Genomic DNA, 22,955 nt, shown 5'->3' with positions numbered 1-22,955 from the left:
AAAACTTGGTGGGATTTTTGATAGGAATTGCTTTGAATCTATAGGTCTATTTGGGTACAAATGACATCTTCATGATACTGTCTGCCTAGCTATGAACATGTGTGTTTTTTGAGGTCTTAGTTATCTCTTAATAATGTTTATTTATTTTTAAAATTTCTTTTGCAGTACGCGGGCCTCTCACTGTTGTGGCCTCTCCCGTTGCGGAGCACAGGCTCCGGACGCACAGGCTCAGCGGCCATGGCTCACGGGCCCAGCCGCTCCGCAGCATGTGGGATCTTCCCGGACCGGGGCACAAACCCGTGTCCCCTGCACCAGCAGGTGGACTTTCAACAACTGCGCCACCAGGGAAGCCCAAGAATTTTTTCTTAAAGAGGTCTTCAACATAACATTGTTAATTTCCTAGGTACTTGGTATTGTAAAAGATGTCCTCCAGTTTTCTAGTTGTTTCTGCTATAAAGAGATGCAACTGCCTTCTGAAAATTAATGTTACACCTACCACCTAACAAAACCCTGTATTTCTGGTACTTTCTCTAGATTTGGGCTTTCTAAAAAAACAAACATGTAATGTACAAATAATGAGTTTACTACTTTCTATTTCTTATAAAATTGGCTAGGATTTCTGACACATATTTGAATATAAGCACTGATAGTGGAAAACCAGCCCTTTGTTTCTGACTTTAAAGGGAAATGAATTTTCCTCTTTTTGGAAGATGCTTGTCTTTTATTTGGTTTTACATAGAAACTATCACCTTAAGGAAATTCCTTTTTAGTCCTAATTTATCAAGGGTTTTTATCATGAATGGGTATTAAATTCTAATAAATACTTTAACTGGATCTATTGAGATAGTCATAATGGTTTTCTCTCATTTACAGATTTCAATGCTAAGCCATCATTACATATGACATATGAAGGTAGAATATACATACTAAGATAGAGTATACAAGTAGTAAGCAAACAAATGTAAACATAGACATTTGTATTGTAAAATGCTATTTTAATCTGTTTTACATAATATTTCAAGTTTTAAAAAGGTTGGCGGCCAGGTAAGTTTGAAACCACAGGACAAATGGTCTTTTGGAGGTCTTTCTACTTCACAATTCTCCAACTGCCGTGTTTGAGTTATGCTGTTTCTGTTTCTCTAATCCTACCAAAACGAAGCTTCTACTGGATGCTAATTCAGTGTGACAGAGTTCAGAACAGAGAATCAGACAAGAGCTAGAAAATATGACATGTTCGACTCACAGGAATGTAAGATCACAGTTTGTCATCCTAAGATTACTCACAAACAGATGTGAGTTCATCTCACAAAATTAAGTAAAGTAGAAAACTGAAGGACCAAAAGCCAAAATGAACTACCAGAAAGAATAAGAGAAAAAGTAATACAAGGGAACATTATGGTTTTCCTTTTTATTTAATCAAAGACTGGTAGATAAACATAAATACAGCACAATTACTTCAGATCATTCTTCATATTGTATACACACAGACCAATGAACGTAATCTGAAAGAAACCTGCAGTCAGCAATGAAATGCATACAGCTTTTCCTTCCCTTGCTCAAAAAAATTTAAAAACACACAAACTTAGAATCTCATCAGCACACACTCTCCTGTGACAAATGATTCAGACATAAATAGTGGGTGCAAAGAAACTATATGCTAACATATGTATAACCTTTGTTAATGAAAAACAGAAGCAGCCATAATGATTAAGATACATTCAGTTACTGATAACTAGTTGTGCCCTAAAGGGCATTTATCAAAAGAGAAATCGTGCTGCAGAGAAAAGCTATATATACATACACAATGAGAAAATAAACTGCAAGATTAACGCATGCATGTTTAATACTGGAAAAATCACAGCCCTCCAACATTTCTCCACGTTTGTTATAAAAGCCCTCTGCACTCAACTAAAATTAAAATGATCTTAAAAGGATAATACTTGTAAAGTTTACTTAAGTCTTTTCAGCCACAGAAACTGCAATGTAAATAAATGTTCGGAGTCATTTTCAAAACAAAAACAAAAATCTATTCTTCTGATGACATGCATGATTAAAAGGTCTATGCAAGATACATTGCTCTACATTCCCAATGACTAGGAAAAAAAAACTCAAGTCAATTTTTAGTTTGCAGATGGTCGAAGGATTTTTTATTCCAGGAGTTCAAATCTTCTGGATCTTTTCACCAACAACTACTGGATTTTCTTTTCTGATTTTCTCAGCAGCATCAGCTTTGTAATTGTAAGAGCAATTGTGTACATCTGAGTAACGGTGTACACCACAGTAAACATTTCCACACCGACATTCAAACCCTGAAAATGGATTAATACACATACGTGAGTTGAATGGAAGGTCTAAAAATATTAAACTCTCTAGCATAATTCATGTTAAAAAGAGAATATATTTAGGGCAGCAATCTGAAGAATCATTCCAAACAAGCAGTTTCACAACCTAGTAACATTCTCAAAATCCATAGCTGATAGCTTCATTTCTTTTTCCTACCTACAAATACAAATACAGGTTTGTATCAGCAGACCAAGTCATAACCACTTCTCTGAGCTCAAGTTTTCACCTGTGACACAACTGCTTCCTATCAAAAATAGGGTTGCTAAATTGAAAATGTGAAATACTCCTCAAATACTACAATGTGAAAAAATAAGCATACTGTCAGAAGGTAATCTTAAGATTTAATTAAGGAAGATGAAATGAAACTTTTGACAGAACTGTTAACAAATAGCATTGTATTAGCTTTCCTTGGCTAACCTCCAATGGTGAGGTGAACTGTAATCTGGCTGAGTGATTTAGAGCATGAGATGTAGTTACGGTTGCCTAAGCCTGAATCTATTTACTAACACAGGCAAATTACTTAGCCTCTCTGACCCTTAGCTTCTGCATCTCTAACTTTGGAATCACTTACAGTAAGAATTAAATGAGGAAGTATTAAGTGCCTAACATATAGTAAACATGCAATAAATGCTACTGATTTTAGGGAAATGCCCCAAGAATTGAAGCCAAAACAGAGAAATAAGCAGTGTGGATAGTCTTTAAAATAAAACCAGTCCTGCACCCCCAAATTAGGATTTTATGGTATGATGGAATTACTGGAAATGGAAGATAGGAATCAATATTTTAAACATTGACATTTGATGTAAACTTCCTTTACCAAATTTTTTAAACTTCAAAAAGATACTCTGTAACTTCATAATTTTCTTTTATTTTTAAAATTTTATTATTATTTTTTTGGCTGCACCACATGGCTTGTGGGATCTTAGTTCCCTGACAAGGGACTGAACCTGGGCCCTCAACAGTGAAAGCGTGGAGTCTTAACGACTGGACCGCCAAGGAATTCCCCTATAATTTCATAATAATGAATGAAAAATGGAGCCAAGAATAATACTAGACTGACAAGACAGAAATTACTAAGTCGCAGCCTTCTTTCTAATCATGAAGTCGAAGTTTCTGAGGTTTAGAAAGGTGCTAAATATGTACACTTTAAAAGGCCTTACTTGTTCACGTCTGTACTCTTTAAATAAATACATTTGCCAAGGCACGGGCCAGTCTTAAACATCTCTGATATCAGACTGTAAATCTCCTTTCCTCTTTATCTACACCTTAGCCAGATAAACCTTCCTAAAGCATAATTTACTCAAAATCTTATCTCGGGCTTCCCTGGTGGCACAGTGGTTAAGCATCCGCCTGTCAATGCAGGGGACACGGGTTCGCGCCCTGGTCCAGGAAGATCCCACAGGCTGCGGAGCAACTAAGCCCATGCACCACAACTACTGAGTCCATGTGCCACAACTACTGAAGTTCGCGCACCTAGAGCCCGTGCTCTGCAAAAGAGAAGCCACCACAATGAGAAGCTCATGCACTGCAATGAACAGTAGCCCCGGCTCGCTGTTACTAGAGAAAGCCCACGCACAGCAACAAAGACCCAACGCAGCCAAAAATAAATTAAAAACAAAACAAAACAAAACAAAACTTATCTCCTCTTAAGCCAATTTCTTAGGCAGAGTATTCAGCACAATGCCTGGCACATAGTAAACAGTAAATGGTAACTATTTATAGCTGCAACTGTTCCCCATCAATTAACCACAGTACACATCATTAGCCTTATCTCTATGGTGGTATCTAACCCCCTTCTTCATATATTTTGTGCTACAATCCCCTTTTACGGTCCCCTAAACATGCCCTATCCTTTCTGTGAGCTTTCGTTCAAGATATATATATATATATATATTTTTTTTGCCTGAAATGTTCCCATTCCCATCAGTTATTAACTCCCACTCGTCTTTCCAGACCCAGCTGAAACAGTCTACCTTCAGGACTTTGATGGGCCTCTACTCCTCTTCTTTTATATAAATTACTCACACCCATCCCTGAATTCCCAAAGAAATCTACTTGACTGCACTTAAATGTACTCTCTTTGCCAAATATCCAAGTAATATTTCAAACATTTTCTTCTCCCTCTCTTAATAACAATCCCAGCTAACAGAGCTCTGTTACAGTAGTCAACATGTACTGATTACTTATTGTGTGGCAGCACGTGGCTATCACCTTACATATATGAGCTCTCTGAACCCTCATGACAACCTGTGACTAGCCACTTTACATAGAGAAAGTACTTCACAGCTCACCAAGGACTTAAATATTCTCTCTCACACAACAAATTCGGCTCTCTGAAGGCAGGAGCCGCATCTTTGCCCTTTCACAAGCACCTGGCGCACTGACCTTACCTGTCTAATATTCTCAAACTCAGCTGAAACGAATTTTTAAAAGAAAAGTTATTCATTTCACTATTAGGTATGTAATTAAAGCTACTTTTATTTAAGAAAATTCAGAAGGTGAAGCATATCCATTATTAACTCATATGGGAACAGAAACAATCTTAATTGAAGCCATTAATAGTAAGTCATGCATCATCATAAATAAAATCTTAATTTTAAACCATGTGATTTAGGCCCTTACCAGTAAGTCCCACTTTCTTCCTGCACATGAAACAGCGATTCTTTTTTTGTTTTGGTTTTTCAAGAGACTTGCTTTGCTCTTCAGATGGCTGCTGTGCCGTTTCTGATACTGAAGCTGATAAAAATAGGAAGGTGGTAAAATTGAATTATTCAATGAGATTTTGAAATTTGGGTGGTTGTTACCCCTCACCCCACCCCCACTGATCTGTTTATTCAGAGGATAACTGAGTAATTTATTTATTTACTAGCATGGAAAGATGCTCACATTAAGTTACAAAGTAGTTTATATAATATGACCCCCTTTTGGTGAAATGCATCTATGTATGTTAAGTATGCATGTATGTATACACACATGGAGAAAATCTAGACTATACACTGGCATGTTAACAAGTGACTCTAAAAGCACTTTATTTTCTAAAATTTCTAATAATTATGTATTTGGCCAATAAAAGACATACAACACACAAATACTACTTGGGTATTCTAAGGGAGTGTGTAAGAAAATGGTCACATGCAAACTTCTAAATATTGTTGAGCTCAGAACTATGTAGATTTCAAAGAGAATAAGGGGAAAAAGCCTGAAACCAAGATTTAGTGGAATACTAAGTATGTTCAAAATTCTCAGAATGTTTCATATAAAACCTTTAAAATATTGAGAATAAGACAAATTGATTAAAATGTTATAATTAAGATAATAAATTGATTTAAGTGTTGAAGCCAAGGCCAGCTGCACCAAAATTCAGGTCTAATTATTGCCCCTAAATCCTAACTAATGTGACCCCCGCCACTCCCTCTCACTAACTACCCTGGCCCTCCCAAATGCTGTTACTAGAGTTAGAATCTATCAGGTGACCTAGCAGACATGGTATCTTGTTATAAAAGTCAGTGACTTGCCAGGGATCAAGGATTTAATCTCTCCAATTTTATCACCAACCAGTCCTCCTTCTTCAGTAATCTACCACTTAACCAATCTATGGGACTATGCCAGGTACCTTTGCTGTGTACAACCAATTCAAAAGGACTTCCTTTCTCTCATTTCACCTAGATCAATTGCCCTTTAAAGCCTCCAGGAAACCCTGTCTCAGTTCTCTTGCAATGTTTCATTCTGATTACCCTTAATTCCCTTAAGTGCTCTCTACCAAATTCTGGGCACTTCACATGAGCCCCCTCTTCCATCCGTGCTTCACACATTGCATCCAAATCATTTGCCTTACATGAGAATCTAATGATGTGCCCTCCAATGTTTAAAATTCTTTGACGACTCCCCACAAACCCCCAGGATAAATAAAGCCCAGAGGTCCTTCAGGATTTTTCTCATCCTTCTTTTCTAGTCTTGTCTCTCCCCATTCCTCAACAATACTCCATGCTTCAGGCATACTGAAGTATTTGCAGTTTCCCTAAACATACTAAATTCTCTCTTACCTCTGGGCTTTTTGTAAAAGTTGCCCTTTCTACGTGGAACACTTTTCCTATGCCCCTCTTGTCCCTCTCCTCCTTACCTGGCTAACTCCAATGTGTCTTTTTTGTTTAAGCTTATATTATCAGCTCTTACTCCATTCCCTCCCCCACAACTTAGACTAGGAAACCCTACTATGCCCAGTAGCACTTTCTGTACTATTACATTATAAATGCCTATTTGACTTTAACCTGCCCTTAACCTTTCAGGGCAGGAACCTGTCATTTTCATCCTTGTTACCAGTGCCTCTACTACACAGCAGGCATTCAATAAATATCTGTTGAACTGAATTAGTATTGAGTTATTTACCTATTGTATTTATGTGCTCCATTTCCCCAACTACACTGTAAGCCTGCTGAGAAGGATAGCATCCTATTCCCTCTTTGAATTTCCAGCACCTATCACAGTGAACTACACAGTAGATGCTCAAACATTTGATGTAATGGATTCTAACCTGCTTATGTTAACACATTATCTCATATTTTAACAAAATATGACAAAAGGCAAAACACCACAAACTAACAAATAAATATGCATGAATGAAGAACTCTATAACATGATTATTCCACCTGGACATTCTAAAGCTAGATGGGAGACAGTGCTACCAATATCTACATTTTTTTTTGAAACAAAATGTGGATACATAAAGCCTTTTATTTTTAATAAGTATATGCCCCTAGAATGTAAGCTCCATGAGGGCAGGGGCTGAATGTCTCACTTACTGCTTTATCCCCAGCTCCTAGAATAGTATCAGATAAGGTTTGGCTGTGTGTAAAGAGCTCAAAAATAGTTAACTTGCAACCAGAAAAGAATCTATTCTATTTATTACCTTTGAAATCTATAAGGCATACCTATTCTCCCAAGCAAGTCTGATATTCAAATATACTAATATAAATAATGCTTTACTGGCAGAAACAACACCACTATCCCACAAGATTACATATTTAACAAAACCAATTTAACTACTGAGACACAAACTTTGGTATCTGGAAATGGAGAATAGTGAAAATACATTTATCTGCTATGGATACAAACGCTACTGCATACCTCAACAGAGACATTTCACAATATTAACCCTAAAGATCTGTCAAAGCAAATGGTTTCTCTTTAACTGAGGTAACTGCATAACCTTTGAAGTGAAGGATCAGGGGCACGCTAAAAGCTTATAAACTAGGGTTCAAATTTGAGGCTGACCAATGTCCACTATATCCTCATCAGACTAAGGTAACCTTAGCTTACCTGCAGTAATTGGCTGGTACCTGAATTTAAACATTTACCAAATGAATTCATGGGCAAGATGATAACAGTATTCTGTAAAAGTCTAAGATTCTTAGAAATTACTCCTGTTTCCCCAATTTTCATGTGAGATTTAAGATCAAGGCAAACCATAATTATCAAACTCTAAGTTACATAAAAGGAAACAATCTTTTAAAACGGCCATACTAAATAAATAAATAAATAAATAAGCAAGCAAGTAAGCAAGCAAACAAGCCATACAGTAGACTAAGGGCCAAAGGGCCATACTCTTATTGAACCTGAAGCCAAAATAAGGACAGTTTCCTCAGAACTAGGCAGTTTTTCATATTCTGAATTGAGAATTGTAAACAGAGAATACCCACTTGTTAATGATTAAGAATAGGTGGCTGCCTGTGTTGCATCCACTGGTCCTAAAGGGCTATTTGGGAGGCCTATGCAATGGCATAAAGGCTGAGAGATAAACTGTACATACAGCACTTGCTAATAATTTTTAATGGTAATCTCAACTAGACAAAGCCTTCTGGCCACTACTTTAAAGATACTTCAAAAAGCACCAGGCAGGTAAAATTAGTTTAACGACCCACATGGAGGACCACATTCAAGAGGAACAAGGTCCCCTGCTCTGCGTCCTGTGGAAGGAAGGAAGGAAGGGAGGGAGGGAGGGAAGAAAAGAAAGAAAAGAAAGAAAAAAGTACACAAATATAACAATGAGTACATAAAACTATTTAGCACTACCTGTTTGGGGGCATAGTCAAGACACATGGTGAAAAATAAAACTGAACATAAGATGACATTAATACGTAATCCCCGAACATTATCTTACAGTAGATACAATATCTATGTAATATAACATATATCCCTTACATATATGGACATGGTATATATATAACATATATCCATATATATAACTTGTCATGACAAGTCTCATTCAAGGATTACACTAAGCATTCTGAGGGTGGGGACTATTTCTATTCACCACTGTATACCCAGTGCTTACACAGAGCGGTTGCTCAACAGATATTTAGTGAATAAATGTACACTTTTACAATGACCCATTAGGATAAAATTCATTTCCCTTCTCTGGACTTCACTTCCTTACCTGAAAAATAAGGGGGAGGACAAAATGATCTTTATGTTATTCTTAGCTCAAAAATCCATTACAAGACTTCCCTGGCAGCACAGTGGTTAAGAATCCGCCTGCCAATGCAGGGGACACGGGTTCGAGCCCTGGTCCGGGAAGATCCCGTATGCCGTGGAGCAACTAAGCCCCTGCGCCACAACTACTGAGCCTGTGCTCTAGAGCCCGTGAGCCACAACTACTGAGCCCACGTGCCACAACTACTGAAGCCCGTGAGCCTAGAGCCCATGCTCCGCGACAAGGGAAGCCACTGCAGTGAGAAGCCCGCGCACTGCAACAAAGAGTAGCCCCCGCTCACTGCAACTGGAGGAAGCCCTCGCACAGCAACGAAGACCAACACAGAAAAAAAAAAATCCATTACAAAATGAAAAAATTTTTTAATATTCAAGAGAAAAATTAGCCTGCATAGCAGGCTAATAGGATCCAAAAAAAATAGGGTCCAAAAAAAAATAACGAGAATCATATATTTAATTTTATATTTTCTAGCAGGTATGTTAAAAAGTAGAAACAGATAAAACTAATTTATGTTACCATTTAAATACGAAATCAATATGAAAAGTATTAATAGAATATTTCACTGTCTTTTTTGCTACTAAGTCTTCAAAAGCACTGTATATGTTACAACTAGAGTGTAACTAGCAAATAAATATGCACTAAATATCTAACTTCGGACTAGCCACATTTCAAGTGATCACATGAGGCTGGTGGCCACCATCCTGAAGAGAGCAGCCCTGTAAATGAGATCAGTTTCTAATAGCAGCTATTTGGAGGCAAAATACTGTTAAATTAATCCTTAAAATACAACTTTGTGTCATCTTATAACAAACAAAAAGAAGCAACCAACCTTCAAAATGGCTCTCTTCCCTTATCATGGATTAGAACCCAATACCTTAGAGATTTTCCATGACCTTATTCTAGACAATCTTTCCAACTTCAGTTCCAACACATACTTGTCTGAACTGGCCACCCTAGCAACTGTTGTTCTACCTCCCAAATTTCGTGTTTTCCTACCAGTATGCTTTTGCTTTTACAAACTCTTCTCCAGCAAAAAAGCCCTCTTCATGGTGCCTATCTTTCACAAAAATGGAGTCATACAATACGCTGGCCTTTTGTACCTGGCTTCTTTTATTTAGTATATTTTCAAAGTTCATCCACGTTGCAGCACATATCAGAACGTCATTCCTTTTTACGGCCGAATTACTATTCCAGTGTATGAATATACCACTTCTTGTTTATCCAATCATCTGTTGACAGCCATATGGGTTCTTTCCGTGTTTTGTTAATTATGAATAATGCTGCTATGAATATTCTTATATAAGTTTTTGTGTGAACAATTTTTTCAATCTCTTGGGAATTAGGAATGGAATTTCTCAGTCATATAGTTAATTCTATTTAACTTTGAGTTAACTTTTTTAACTGTCAAACTGTTTCCCAAAGTGGCTGCACCATTTTACATTCCCAACAATAATGAATGAGGGTTCCAATCTCTCCACATCCTTAACACTTCGGCCATTTTTATATCTTCTTTGGAGAAATGCCTATTCAAACCCTGTGCCCTTTTAAAAATTGGGTTGTCTTTATTGTAGAATTATATTTCTTTATATGTTCTAATCAGATATACAATTTGCAAATTTTTTCCCTTTCTGTGTTGTCTTTTCACTCTTTGTCCTTTGAAGCAAAAACGTTTTTAATTTTGATGTAGTTCAATGTGTCTATTTTTTCTTTGCTTGTGCTGTAGGTGTCATGTCTAAAGAAACCTAATCCAAGGTCATGAAGATTTATGCCTGTTTTCTCTTACAAGTTTTATAGTTTTAGCTCGTACATATTGGTCTTTGATGTATTTTGTGTAAATTTTTGTGTATGGTGTGAGGTAGGAATCCAACTTTGTTTAAATGGCCCAGCATCATGTTTTTTTCCCTATGGAATGATCTTGGCACCACCTTGTTGGAAAATCAATTGCCTGTAAATGTGAGAATGCTATTTCTGGACTCTCAATTCTATTCCATTGATCTATATGACTATCCTCATACTAGTACCATGTAGTCTTGATTATTGTAGCCTGTATAAAGTTTTTAAATTGGGAATTGTTAGTCCTCCAACTTTGTCCAGATTGTATTGGCTATTATCACCCACTCTTTAAGAATCCGTCTCTGATTTTTAATCCATACAAATTTCTGATTTTTAGTTGAAAGGGACTATTCCCCTCTGATTGTTCTGAACCACTGATCTGACAATTCAACTTGGTATGAAGAAAGGAGCCCTCAGAGCTGAAAAGACTATGAGAATTCTAATTTACTCTGCCACTCAGTGCAGAGATCCCCTCTACTTTGTTCCTGACAGTAAGTCAGCTCTCTGAAAACACTTCTGTGATGGAGAACTCACCACCTTAGTCATGATTACATTCTACTGCTGGAAAGCTTCAATATTCTCTTATGCTAAGCCTCCCAAAACACTGGTATTATACAGAATAAGAATGTCCTCTGTAGTTATTAACAAATCACATTTCATCTTATTTCACTGACTTCTAGTAACTTCTAAGGTGGACATGATTATTATTCTCCTTCAAAAGTAATTAAAATAAGGCTCAAAGAGAACAGAACTTCTGAATCCAAATTCCATATTCTTTTTACTCTGCTCCAATATCTGAGGGACTGAGAGGTTAACTGAAGTTAAGCATATTGTTCTAATAGAAATGAAGTATGATAGTTTAGAGTGCACAAAGACACTTAAAAGTTTTTGTTTTTAAAAAGCTAAGCTGGGACTTCCCTGGTGGTCCAGTGGTTAAGAATCCGCCTGCCAATGCAGGGGACACAGGTTCGAGCCCTGGTCTGGGAAGATCCCACATGCCGAGGAGCAACTAAGCCCGTGCTCCACAACTACTGAGCCCACGCTTTACAGCCTGCAAGCCACAACTACTGAGCCCACACACCACAACTACCGAAGCCTGTGTGCTCTAGGGCCTGCATGCCACAACTACTAAAGCCTGTGCACCTAGAGCCCGTGCTCCACAAGAGAAGCCACTGCAATGAGAAGCCCGCGCACCACAACGAAGAGTAGCCCCCACTCACGGCAACTAGAGAAAGCCCGTGTGCAGCAACAAAGACCTAACGCAGCCAAAAAAAAAAAAAAAAAAAAAAACCTTAAAAAAATTTTTTTTAATACAAAGCTAAGCTTTCATAAACTGGAAATCTGTCATTCCTAACTGATACTGTGTAAGTGAGGTACTGTTGTTTATTAAGTTAAAAGGCATAATTAAACAAGAAAGATGCAGTAATATGGTAAATTCTCAGGTAAACATGAAAAAAATTCTTCAGAGCTTCTCCGTTAAACAGTAGAAAAATTATTCAGAGCCATGAGGACAAAATGGAAGCAGTACCACCCACCTGGTGGCAACTTACCTAATTATAAGCAGAATACCTACAGAGAAAAAAAGCTGTTTCAAGGACACTATTCTGAAAACTCCAACAACAATGTTAGGAAATTCTGGCTTAGGCACACAGATGCTACTCTTGTACCCTCTTCCACCTGGGATGATCTTCCTATCTAAAAAAATTTCCCTTGAGGAATACAAGTGCAATAATAAGGAAGAAAACAGATACCTGGGTAGGTCACCAAACCAGTTGATCCTACCCTGGGAACTGAGGGAGGGCTGGATATGGCAACAGAAACACACACAAGGACATCCTAGTCTAGGAAGCACAACTGTCTAGTGGAAAGAATAACGGCCTAGAGTCAGGTGCCTAGGTTCCAGTTACAGCTCAAATGACCACAGGACTTCAGTCAAAGGCTTCTTCTCTTTTCGTCCATCTATTAAGTAGATGGAAAAAATATTCTCTGCATTTGTTCCTATCAAATAGGGAAATCACAAGTTCATTATGTGTTATCAGTGTATGTGTATATATATGTATATATATACATATATTCGTGTGCATGTTTATAATAGACATTTTAAATTCAACAGTATAAGATATTTTTAAAAAACTAGGCTGTTAAGAGATTTTACCCATTGAAAACTAATCCTCTCAAACTCACATGAAACTTACATCTGATTGTTCAAAGATTCCGCTATGCTGAAATTATGAATGCTAAGTTTTTAAAAGGTACTTAAAAGTTAATACTGGTTTAACTTAAAAGTCATTGAAATTACAGTGAAAAAAGGAGTCTATACAATTTAAAACCCCTCTACAATTTCTCCTAAAATGGCATCAAGACCACCGTTTGCATTAATGTATCTATGGCTATGTGGAGAAAACTATATTGTTCTCCATACACCATAAATGTCACTTCATATTACATTAGTTCACCAACTTACAATCTTCATTTTTTGTCAAACTTGCAAAACAACTGCTATTTTATTCTTTTTCTTAAAAAAATTTATTTATTTATTTTATTTTTGGCTGCATTGGGTCTTCGTTGCTGTGTGTGGGCTTTCTCTAGTTGTGGTGCGTGGGCTTCTCATTGCAGTGGCTTCTCTTGAGGAGCACGGGCTCTAGGGTGTGCAGGCTTCTGTAGTTGCAGTACATGGGCTCAGTAGTTGTGGCTCACGGGCTCTAGAGTGAAGGCTCAATAGTTGTGGTACACAGGCTTAGTTGCTCCGCCGCATGTGGGATCTTCTTGGACCAGGGATTGAACCCGTGTCCCCTGCCTTGGCAGGCGGATTCTTAACCACTGCACCACCAGGGAAATGCCTGCTATTTTATTCTTAAGCAGCATATATTTTCCCACTACCAACATTCTAAAATTTGTTCGATTGTAAAACATAAATAACACCTTCATGGTTGGCAGCCTATTTTCATTCTTCCTTACTTAGCTCTCTCTCAAAATTGCTAAGCAACCCTTGCTTCTTGAAAATTCTCTGTTGACATCTGTGGCCTAAAACTAACCAGGATCTAGATGACTTCTTCCTCTCCCCTTTGCTGACTCATTATCCTACTTGCTCTTCTTGATTTTGCCTCTCATTTTCAACCTGTGCCAAGGACTTCCAAATATCAGACATAATACTGATCATACATTTAAATACCTATTGACTATCTACAACCTCCAATTGAGATTTTAAGTTTTGGAATTTGACCAATTCCAATTTACTCTATCTAAAATCTTGTCTAACCATTACTTCTTTCAACGTCCCTGTCACAAACAACCACACCATTGCCATTTCAACTGTCATACAACTGAAAGCTTTAATACCACCCCTATCTTATTTCCCATGTCTAATGGATAACTAGATTTGGGGAATTCTTCTATTTCTGTTTTTAAAATATTCCTTATCTCTGCCCGTCCTTATATTTTCCTATTTAACTAAAAAATAAAAATTATTCCCATAATATTTATGAATATTTAGAATATTATACTGGAATACTTATGTTGGCCAGACAGTACATTTTTCTATAGCAAAATCTACAAAGAGGCAAATTATGCCAATCATTTGTTGGGCATGAAATCAGAGGAAGGGAAATTAGCTAGCTTAACTGAATTTAAACTTCAGCTAAGATTGCCAGATATATCTGTCACCACCCTGTGAACACCATGTACAATGGAAGGTTTCACTGGGCATGGCATCTCCTCCCTTTAAATCTCGCCATAGGTAAAATGACACACAGCTCATCTTTGGACTTGTCTTTCCAGACTATCCTTCTCAACTTACACATTGTTTCCACACACTAACAGAATATAACTAAGCACAGATTTTTAACAGCATCCTAAATGCCTCCTCCACCATCTCTGCCCACTAAGAAAGCCTTCAAACACATTTTCAAGTCTTCCTAGATCCACTTCACTTTAATCCACATAATGTGGATATAAAGAGCATGGGCAAGAACAAGAGACACCATGCTGTAAATAAGAGTAACTGAATGTGACTGTTGTGCTGGAAGTCACACACGGGGAAAGAGGAGGTCACTGCCAGTCAAAATAATCAGTCACTTAGATAACCTGAGTCAAAAGCAAGAGATTCCTCTCCAACCAGCAGCCCCAGTTTGCTGGGAGAGGAAATAGTATTTAGGTTAAATTGGGCAAAACAGTAAAAGAGAACAGTATAATACCACCACTCATTCATTTAATTATATTTCTTAAACAAAACAGATTTTTAATTTTCTATGTTTATGCTGATGACCTAATTACATGTAAGTGGGAAATGGCTCCCAACATTTCAGTCAATTAAATACCTGAGGATATAAAATATTCTGCTCATAAAGAAAACAAATGTAAAAATATGTTATCTTATGCAGGTCATTTAAAAAACATACACATCTAAGATAGTGCCTGGCTTGTAATATTCAAATGTTAAATAAATGACAAAATATATGCTAGTTCATGTGCAAACCTTGCAGGTCTTCTGTTTCAGGTATTGCTTTATCCACAGATGTACTGTCCACTTGGGAAGATGCTACAGATTCTGATAAAAGTGACTGACTTGATACAGGGCTAGAAAAGCAAAAATATTTAGATTTTAAAAGATGATCTCTATGCATGAATAGTAACTAAAGTGATTAATAAGAGTTCACATATGTAAGTAGATCATTAAGACAAGAATTAATCAGAGATACATTTTTTTTATAACTTAAACATAACTATAGAGCTTTGAAACCTGAGACCAATTTGGACCAGAAGTTTATTGCTTTGAAAATAAAGCAGCAGTATATGTCCACTGTGTATGAATTCACTAAATGAAAACTAGTATGATAAAGACATAATTCAGGAACCCTAATACAAGTTGTATATGACACACTGGCATAGCAGAACTTAGTATCTCCCATCATAAACTGGAAAAAGGAACTTCAGAGTAGAAACTTAATATCTGTTTCCTAACAGTAGAATAAGAATAAAACAAACATTTCTGTGTTTTCAGGCTTCTAAATGATGTGACTTCAAAGTTAAAAAGAAAAAATATACTACGATACAAATAGATATCAGCACCACATCATGATATTAAACGAAGGGAACCTGTGACAAGACTGTACTTTTTAATACAAAGCACTAGTACTTGCATAATAAGCCTATGACTAGAAGAACTGAACATGCTTCAGAAGGACTTCAAGGGTTGGTCAGGATATATTATGAAGAGAAATAAAGAAAAACCTGTCTGAAAGGAAATCTGAGACTAAAAGACAACTCCCTACTCCCACCCCAATTTAAAACCAATAAAAAGATTTTTCTGACTAGTCACTAATAATAATGAGACAGATACAATTTTATGCCAGTTAATCCTAAAGTGACTACATAGATTTCCTTCTTAACAGAACTGATCATATGGAATATATGCTTTATTTTTCAATAGCTTTCCAGTCACACTTCAGAGGCCACATCTTACCTTGGCTGCATAGACGAAGATGTAGAGTCTAACGCCGACGGAGCCCCTGGGACACTGCCATCTGTGCACTGAACCGGTAAAGACTCAGACAGACTACTGACAGGTGCTGTAACAGGACCACATCTCAGGTTAGTGACTCTGTACCCTGGGCAGGCCAACACCTCATCTACAAAAATCAAGATCAGTTTTCCACGAAATATAGTATATGGATTTTGTTTTACTATATAATATGCCGGTTCATTACTTTAGTTAAAATTTTTTCAATAGTTTTCCTATGAAAAGAATGCTGATTTTAACCAAGGAAACCATATACAAAATGTATATATCCAAAATTAAACTACTATTTCTTAGGACTGATTATTACCCAAACCCTTTAATTCACAAATATCTTCCAAGTACTAGCGCACAAATATTTCACGTAAAAAAGAATTTTGCAGTAAGGCAAACATAAGTTCAAAATTAAAATCTGTGCTCAGGTTATATTACTTTACCTGTTCTTTATAAGGCAGAAATGTAGATGATGACTTAAAAAACAATAATTTATATTCATTTGATCTTAGCCTTAAGTAAAGAAGTTTTGATTAAATGATTCTAGCTTTTGGCTTCAACACGAAGCAATGATGAGAAAGACTCTACACACAATTTTAAATGAACTAAGTAACAGCCTGCACTTTCATTCACCACAAAAACCTATACATTTAGGCATTAACCTACATGAGAACTATCCTAGATGAGTACCATTAACACTTTACTTTTGCAAAGCTTATACTCAAAATCCTCATGATCCTTCTTACACAACTACTGAAACAAAAGCCACTTCAATTCCAGGAAAATCCTTTGACATAAAAATGCATAAAGAACTCATATGAACTGGGGATGAACATCTCTTTATCTGAGTCAAACTGTTACACCTCTCCTTCCTAATGGAGAAAGGCTTTTTCTACTGTCAGCTGTGGCTATATATAACTCACTCTTTCCTTCTACAACTGTCTTGGCTTCAAAAGTCAGCCTAGATAAAAGAAGCAAGGTCCTCGTACAGCCCTCACTCCCTTACACCTTATTTTCCAGGACAGCTATATATACTTGAATGAAGTGTGCCTCTATTTTAATAAGATAATAGAATTCTCTAACACAGCAAGTAAGAAGTAGTTCTTTTCAATGGGTAAAGATACTATTCCTGTTTCCCTACCACTGATAATCACATTATGTAATGAGACATTTTCCTGATGTAAGTGTAGTAATAGAAGTAAAATGTGAAAGCAGAAAAAGGTACTGGGTACCCTGTGCTATTCAGGTGTATCTCAGTTATGAATAGTGCTGTGTTTTACTTACCAGGTAAGAATTACTTACCAGGTGGGCTTATTCTACCATTACTACTATTCTGTCTTTGAAGATGTTCTTTATAACATACTGAACACATGCCATTTGTACGAGGGTTTCCATAAAATCCGCAGCCAGTGGAACAAAGCATAGGCACTTGGCTGTGATTAGTTTCTTGAGCCATGTTCCTCTGTTGCACACCTGAAATTTACACAGAATTAGCAAAGAACTCACACACTACAATCATACATTATCCAAATTTGCTTTATATAATAAAGGAAAATGCACTTATACGCTACCCTAAACCACTCTGTGCAGCTGTCTCAACACATAGGCTGAGGAAGAGACAGAAAAAAAATAAAGATCAAAAGGATACAAACTGAACTTTTATCTCCGACCCACTGTACACAAGTAGGTCTGTACTGGTTCAAAAAATGTTATGAACTAGAGAAGGGAATCTGTACTAAAGACTCCGCACCATCAGAATGTTAAGGAAAATCCTTTAAGTCTAGGTTCAGCTTGGACTCCTAGTAATGAGAAATACAGTTTGCTATGTGTTGTATTATTAACTTTTAAGCATTTAAACTTTTGCTATAAGTTCATGTTTTAACTTACATAATGTTTTCTGTTTAAAAAGCACTGAACATAATATCAATGCTGGTGGAGATGTGGAGAAATTGGCAGAACACTGTTAAATGAGAAGCTGGGTCAATCTTTTTGGAAAGCTACGTGGCAACTCACCTTAAGAGCCCTGTAAAAGATTGCCCTTTTGAACCAATCATTCTCATTCAATAGAATAACTAGGGTATAATCAGGAGAAGATTATATATACATATGTATATATACACACACACACAAGGGATGTGTTTTACAGCATATTTATAATGCTGACAAACTTAAAATAACTTAAATATCTAACATTAGGAGAATGGATTTTTTTCAAAAGTTAAGCAGTCATTAAAAATACTTTAGAATTCTTTTTGAAGGAGGAAATTGCTGATAATGAATGAAAAAGCACAATATGAAATGTATATACAATATGTTCCCAATTAGGACCAAAAAAAGCATCTATTAACCATCAATAAGGATAAGAAAGAATATATCCAAGGATGGCAAAGTTAACTGTGATTTTTTTTTTCTGATTTGTACCTTCTCTGTACTTTTAAAATCCTCTTAAATGAAGATACTACTTATGTAATTGGGAACAAAATATTTATGTATTTTTAGAGTATTTAAAATTCAAAAACTAACAGGCAGAGGAACTGTTTGGGAACCACACAGGCAATAATCAATTACAGCAGATGGAAGAACCCCATGTGCCATTTCTCCCATATAGCAAGTGGTTCTTTGGCATAAATAACATGAGAAGGTAATAAGAGGTTCTATCTCACTTTATTAAAAAACAAAACAAAACAAAAGCCTCCCAAATGAAATGAAGGTTCCTCCAAAATGCATGTATGTGTATTTACAGATGAGTGTATGTTCAAAGATCACACAGGATAAGACTAAACAAAGGACACTGTTCTGCCACTGAAGTTTCCCTGAATTGATAAACATTCACTGTTTACCATTAACAGATTTTTTTTCTTCACCTAAATTATGTGAAAAGACAGTTGTAGAATGGGGGGAGGGTATTTAATGCAAATTTCAGAACCAAGAGCAATAATGCATTGGACTCTACAAAACAAAGCAGGTTTAGCATTTGACTTTAAAAAGAAAAACCTAAAACGGTTGAGAATCTTTAGACCTTTAGGCCTAGGAATATAAATAAAAGATCTTTAGGCCTAGGAATGTAATTTGGGATTTTGACAAACATCTTTTTTACTTCATGATGGCAAGTCATTTCAGAATCTAATCCTGGCTGCTCTGCTTTATATATATGCTACTTTTTAAAACCCTCCCTTTCCTGTAGTTCTGTAAATACATATACAGTGTATCAAACTAAAAAAAACCATTAACAATGTTAGGATAGAAAAGCAAGTGTCAAACATTTTGTTGATTTTGGGGGCCTATATTCATGAGGGATAGTGTGTTTGTCTGGTTTGGAATCGGGGTAATTGCTCAAGGTCATGGATGTAGCTAGTAAGTGATGGAGCTGAGATTCAGTAGAAGTCCAAGCTCTCAATCAGTGGTTCTCAATGTTTGCTCCTTGGACCCCTGGGGAGGTCAAAACTGTTTTCATACTAATGCTAACTAGTTATTTGCCTTTTCCACCATGTTGACATGGGCATTTGCGGTGCAAAAGCAATGGTGGGTAAAAACCTGGAGCTTCATCAAGGAGCCAAACCATAACAGTGGCACTGAAGTAAACTACCTTGTAATTTTCATCAGCACACTGTCACAATAAAATTATTAATTTTATTAAATCTTGAACCTGAACACACGTCTTGCTAATATTTTTTGTGACAAACTGGGAAGTACACATAAAGCATTCCTGCTGCATATAGAAAGTATGATGACTGAAGAAAAAGCATTTGTGCAATTGTCTGAGTTACAACCTAATTGAGTCACCTTTTTCACAGAACAAGTTTTTTATTTCAAAGAACGACTGACAAACTCTGGTTATTCAGACTTGAGTATGTGGCAGATATTTTCTCAAAAATAAATGAAGTAATAAGCCTGTCACTTCAAGAAAAATAATACTATTTATTGCCGAGGACAACATTCAAATGAAAAAAAGCTTGACAAGTATCTCCAATTTTTAGAGAGTCTTTGATAAGGTCAGTGGTTATATTAATGACATGTGAGTAGTTGGTACTATTATCAACATTTGGAAGGTATGCATAAGTCAGTAAACCAATATTTCCTAAGTGACCAATGTATGATAGTACAAAATTATTCATGAACAAAAGATTTATTCAAAGTGAAAGAACACTGGATTTTAGAGTAACAGACAAAAGGTTTTTATATAGTATGAGATCCTACACTGCAACTATCCCTCTAAGAAACTACGAATTGTTACATTTTGGTGTAATATCGAAGAAGAGAAACCTCTATTATCTGAACAGGTTATTAAAATACTCCTTCCTTTTCCAACTACATATCTGTATGACACCAGCTTTTCTTTTTAACATTGTAACAGAATGAATGCAGAGGCAACTATAAGAATCCTGCTGTTTGCTATTAAGCCAGACCTTAAAGAGATTTGCAAAAATGTGTAACAATGCCACATTTCTCACCAAACCATTTGGGCAGGGGGGAGGGAGAAATGGTTATTTTTCATAAAATATTTTAAAATAAATTAATAAATATTTTGTGATTTTTCTCACGTTAATTTGTAACATGATAAAATTTTAGCTAGATATGACAGACATAAACAAAACCTGTTCAACGTGTTCAATAATTTTAGAGAATACAAAGGTCCTGAAACCGAAAATTTTGAGAATCCACTGCTGTAAACCATCAATGCAGGCAGAATCACCTCAAGAACGCAAACACTGATTCTTTGGGGAATGGGAGTACAAAAAAAAAAACCAAAACCCTTACTATTTATGTACAAAACACAGCTATACATATAATACATAAATAGATAACTATTATATATATGTGGACTTAAAATTTTATGGAGGTAGAAAGCCAATTAGGAAAAAACTTTTAAAAGGCTCCTGGGGATGGGGGGGAGGGCAATAAAGGGAAAAAGATTGAGCAACACTTTTTTTTTTGGCTGCGCCGTGTAGCTTGTGGGATCTTAGCTCCCTTACCAGGGATGGAACCCGGGCAGTGAAAGCGCCGAGTCCTAACCATTGGACTGCCAGGGAGTTCTCGAGAAACACTGTTCTAAATCACCAACTATTCTATGCTACCCATTAATGACATTAAAATGATATGTTATAAGAATTAAAGAACCTTCCCCACCGGTACTGATAAGTCTTTCAGTATATGCTGGCAATGTGCAAGCATCCAGAGAAGATAAATATCTTATTTCTATAAAAACTCAAGTGAATATTCACAGATTAAAAGTACAATATGACCACCAAATTTTTTATATCACAATCCCTGCTTCTGAATAGTAAGACTAAAATTTAAAACATGTAACACTAGCAATTTCCCCAAGCCAAACTGCCCTGCACAGTAGCAAACTAGCAATTATTTTCATAAGTCAAGAGCTTTCTTACAAAAAGCTATTATCCTGGCAGATAAAAAGCACAAAAGATTTCACAGTTTACTTAAAAAGAAAAGAAAAAAAGAGAGAGAAAGAGAAAAGGAAAAGAATCAGCGTTAGTTATTCATTTTTAGGCCACAAAATGTACCTTTCCATGAAGATTCAGGAAAAGACCAAAAGTCATAAAAGGGTATCTTAGTTTATCTTTATGTGTAGTGGCAAAGATGGGGTAGCTACGAAGAAACTGGAAATCTTGCATCCCCTTGCTATTGTACCTTTCTGGTAGGTAAACAATTTGGAGGGCCCATTAGCCTGGTATTCAGGAAGGAAAAGAAGAAAGAGCATGAGAAGGCAGAACAATTCCTTAATTGCTCTATGTATTGTGGGATTATAAAACTACAAATCCAAGGAGGTAAAGAATGAGATTACCAGACATACAGAGAAAAATGGATTAGCATGGTGTAATTAAAAAAAAATTACAAATTAAAGAGAATTCAGAAAATGTGATTTCTGACTCTTTAACATTCATAATCAAACCTACAACTGACTGTCCTCTCTACCCCACTCGGATAGTTATTCAGAGCTTACTATGGGTCAAAAACTGTCTTTATTGTTTTATTTATATTATCTCATTTAATTCTCTCCAGAACCCTGTGATGTTGGTATTACTGATATCCCCATTGTTAAATGAGGAAACTGATATTCAGAGACTGAATAACTTGCCCAAGGTCACATATCTAGTAAGCACTTAGGTCAATGTCCTTTTTTTTTTCTTTGATCTAAAAAAACAGAGAATGACATTCAAAGTCCATCCTGTCCCTGCCAAACATAAATTCATGAGCATTCATGAATTCTTATTCTTTTCATTTAAAGATAATTTAAACTTTCATTCATTTATTCAACCTTAAGATATTATGCAGCTTTAATTAGCTTAACCAAGTTCTTGAGAAAATTTGTTTTTCCTTTAAGTCTTTTAACCTAAAAATTCTCAGCATAAAAATTCAAGATCAAATATTTTAAGATTGCAAAGAAAATTCATTACCAATTATTAGAATTCTGACAAAAGAACAGCAATGAATGAATGCAACACAGACTCAATTATAACTGCAAATACATGTCAATTAAACTTATTTCCCTCTGCTTCATCCCCTAGAATTTTAAGTCACCAAGTTCCAATAATTTTCATTTTGAAATATCTCATGCTCTTTTCTTCTGCATCCCAATTCTGACTCTTATCACTTCACACCTGGGTTATTTTAACAGTTTTTTCCTTCTGTTTTAGTGCCTCTCCTCACAAGCCACTTATTTAAATTCTCCTAAAACACCCAGTTCTCATCATATTACTTCTTTTCTAGTTACTAAATAATTTCCCCAGAAAGGAGTACTAGACCTGGCATTCATGCTCTACG

At 36.2% G+C, this 22,955-nt stretch overlaps 1 protein-coding gene across 5 annotated transcripts; it reads right to left on the bottom strand.

The window, feature by feature from the left end:
- Positions 1-1,399: 1,399 nt before the first annotated feature.
- On the bottom strand, positions 1,400-17,643 carry ZFAND6 (zinc finger AN1-type containing 6; the record flags this gene model as incomplete). Of its 5 annotated transcripts, XM_079698790.1 has the most annotated exons (6): positions 1,400-2,309; positions 4,966-5,079; positions 8,262-8,306; positions 15,138-15,238; positions 16,125-16,230; positions 17,475-17,628. In XM_079698790.1, the coding sequence occupies 6 exons, from the start codon at positions 17,626-17,628 to the stop codon at positions 2,161-2,163; spliced, it is 669 nt and encodes a 222-aa protein (XP_079554916.1). In that variant the 3' UTR covers positions 1,400-2,160. The 5 variants fall into 5 exon arrangements, with proteins under 5 accessions (XP_079554916.1, XP_079554919.1, XP_079554915.1 ...); XM_079698793.1 differs by lacking the exon at positions 8,262-8,306 and having other exon boundaries at positions 17,475-17,643; XM_079698789.1 differs by lacking the exon at positions 8,262-8,306 and having other exon boundaries at positions 16,125-16,290.
- Between the last annotated feature and the right edge of the window lie 5,312 nt (positions 17,644-22,955).

The sequence above is a fragment of the Hyperoodon ampullatus genome (assembly GCF_949752795.1).
Source record: "Hyperoodon ampullatus genome assembly, chromosome: 3".
In the NCBI taxonomy this organism is placed as follows: Eukaryota; Metazoa; Chordata; class Mammalia; order Artiodactyla; family Ziphiidae; genus Hyperoodon; species Hyperoodon ampullatus.
The sequence above is the reverse complement of the archived record's forward strand: the minus strand, read 5'-3'. Positions and strand labels throughout refer to the sequence as shown.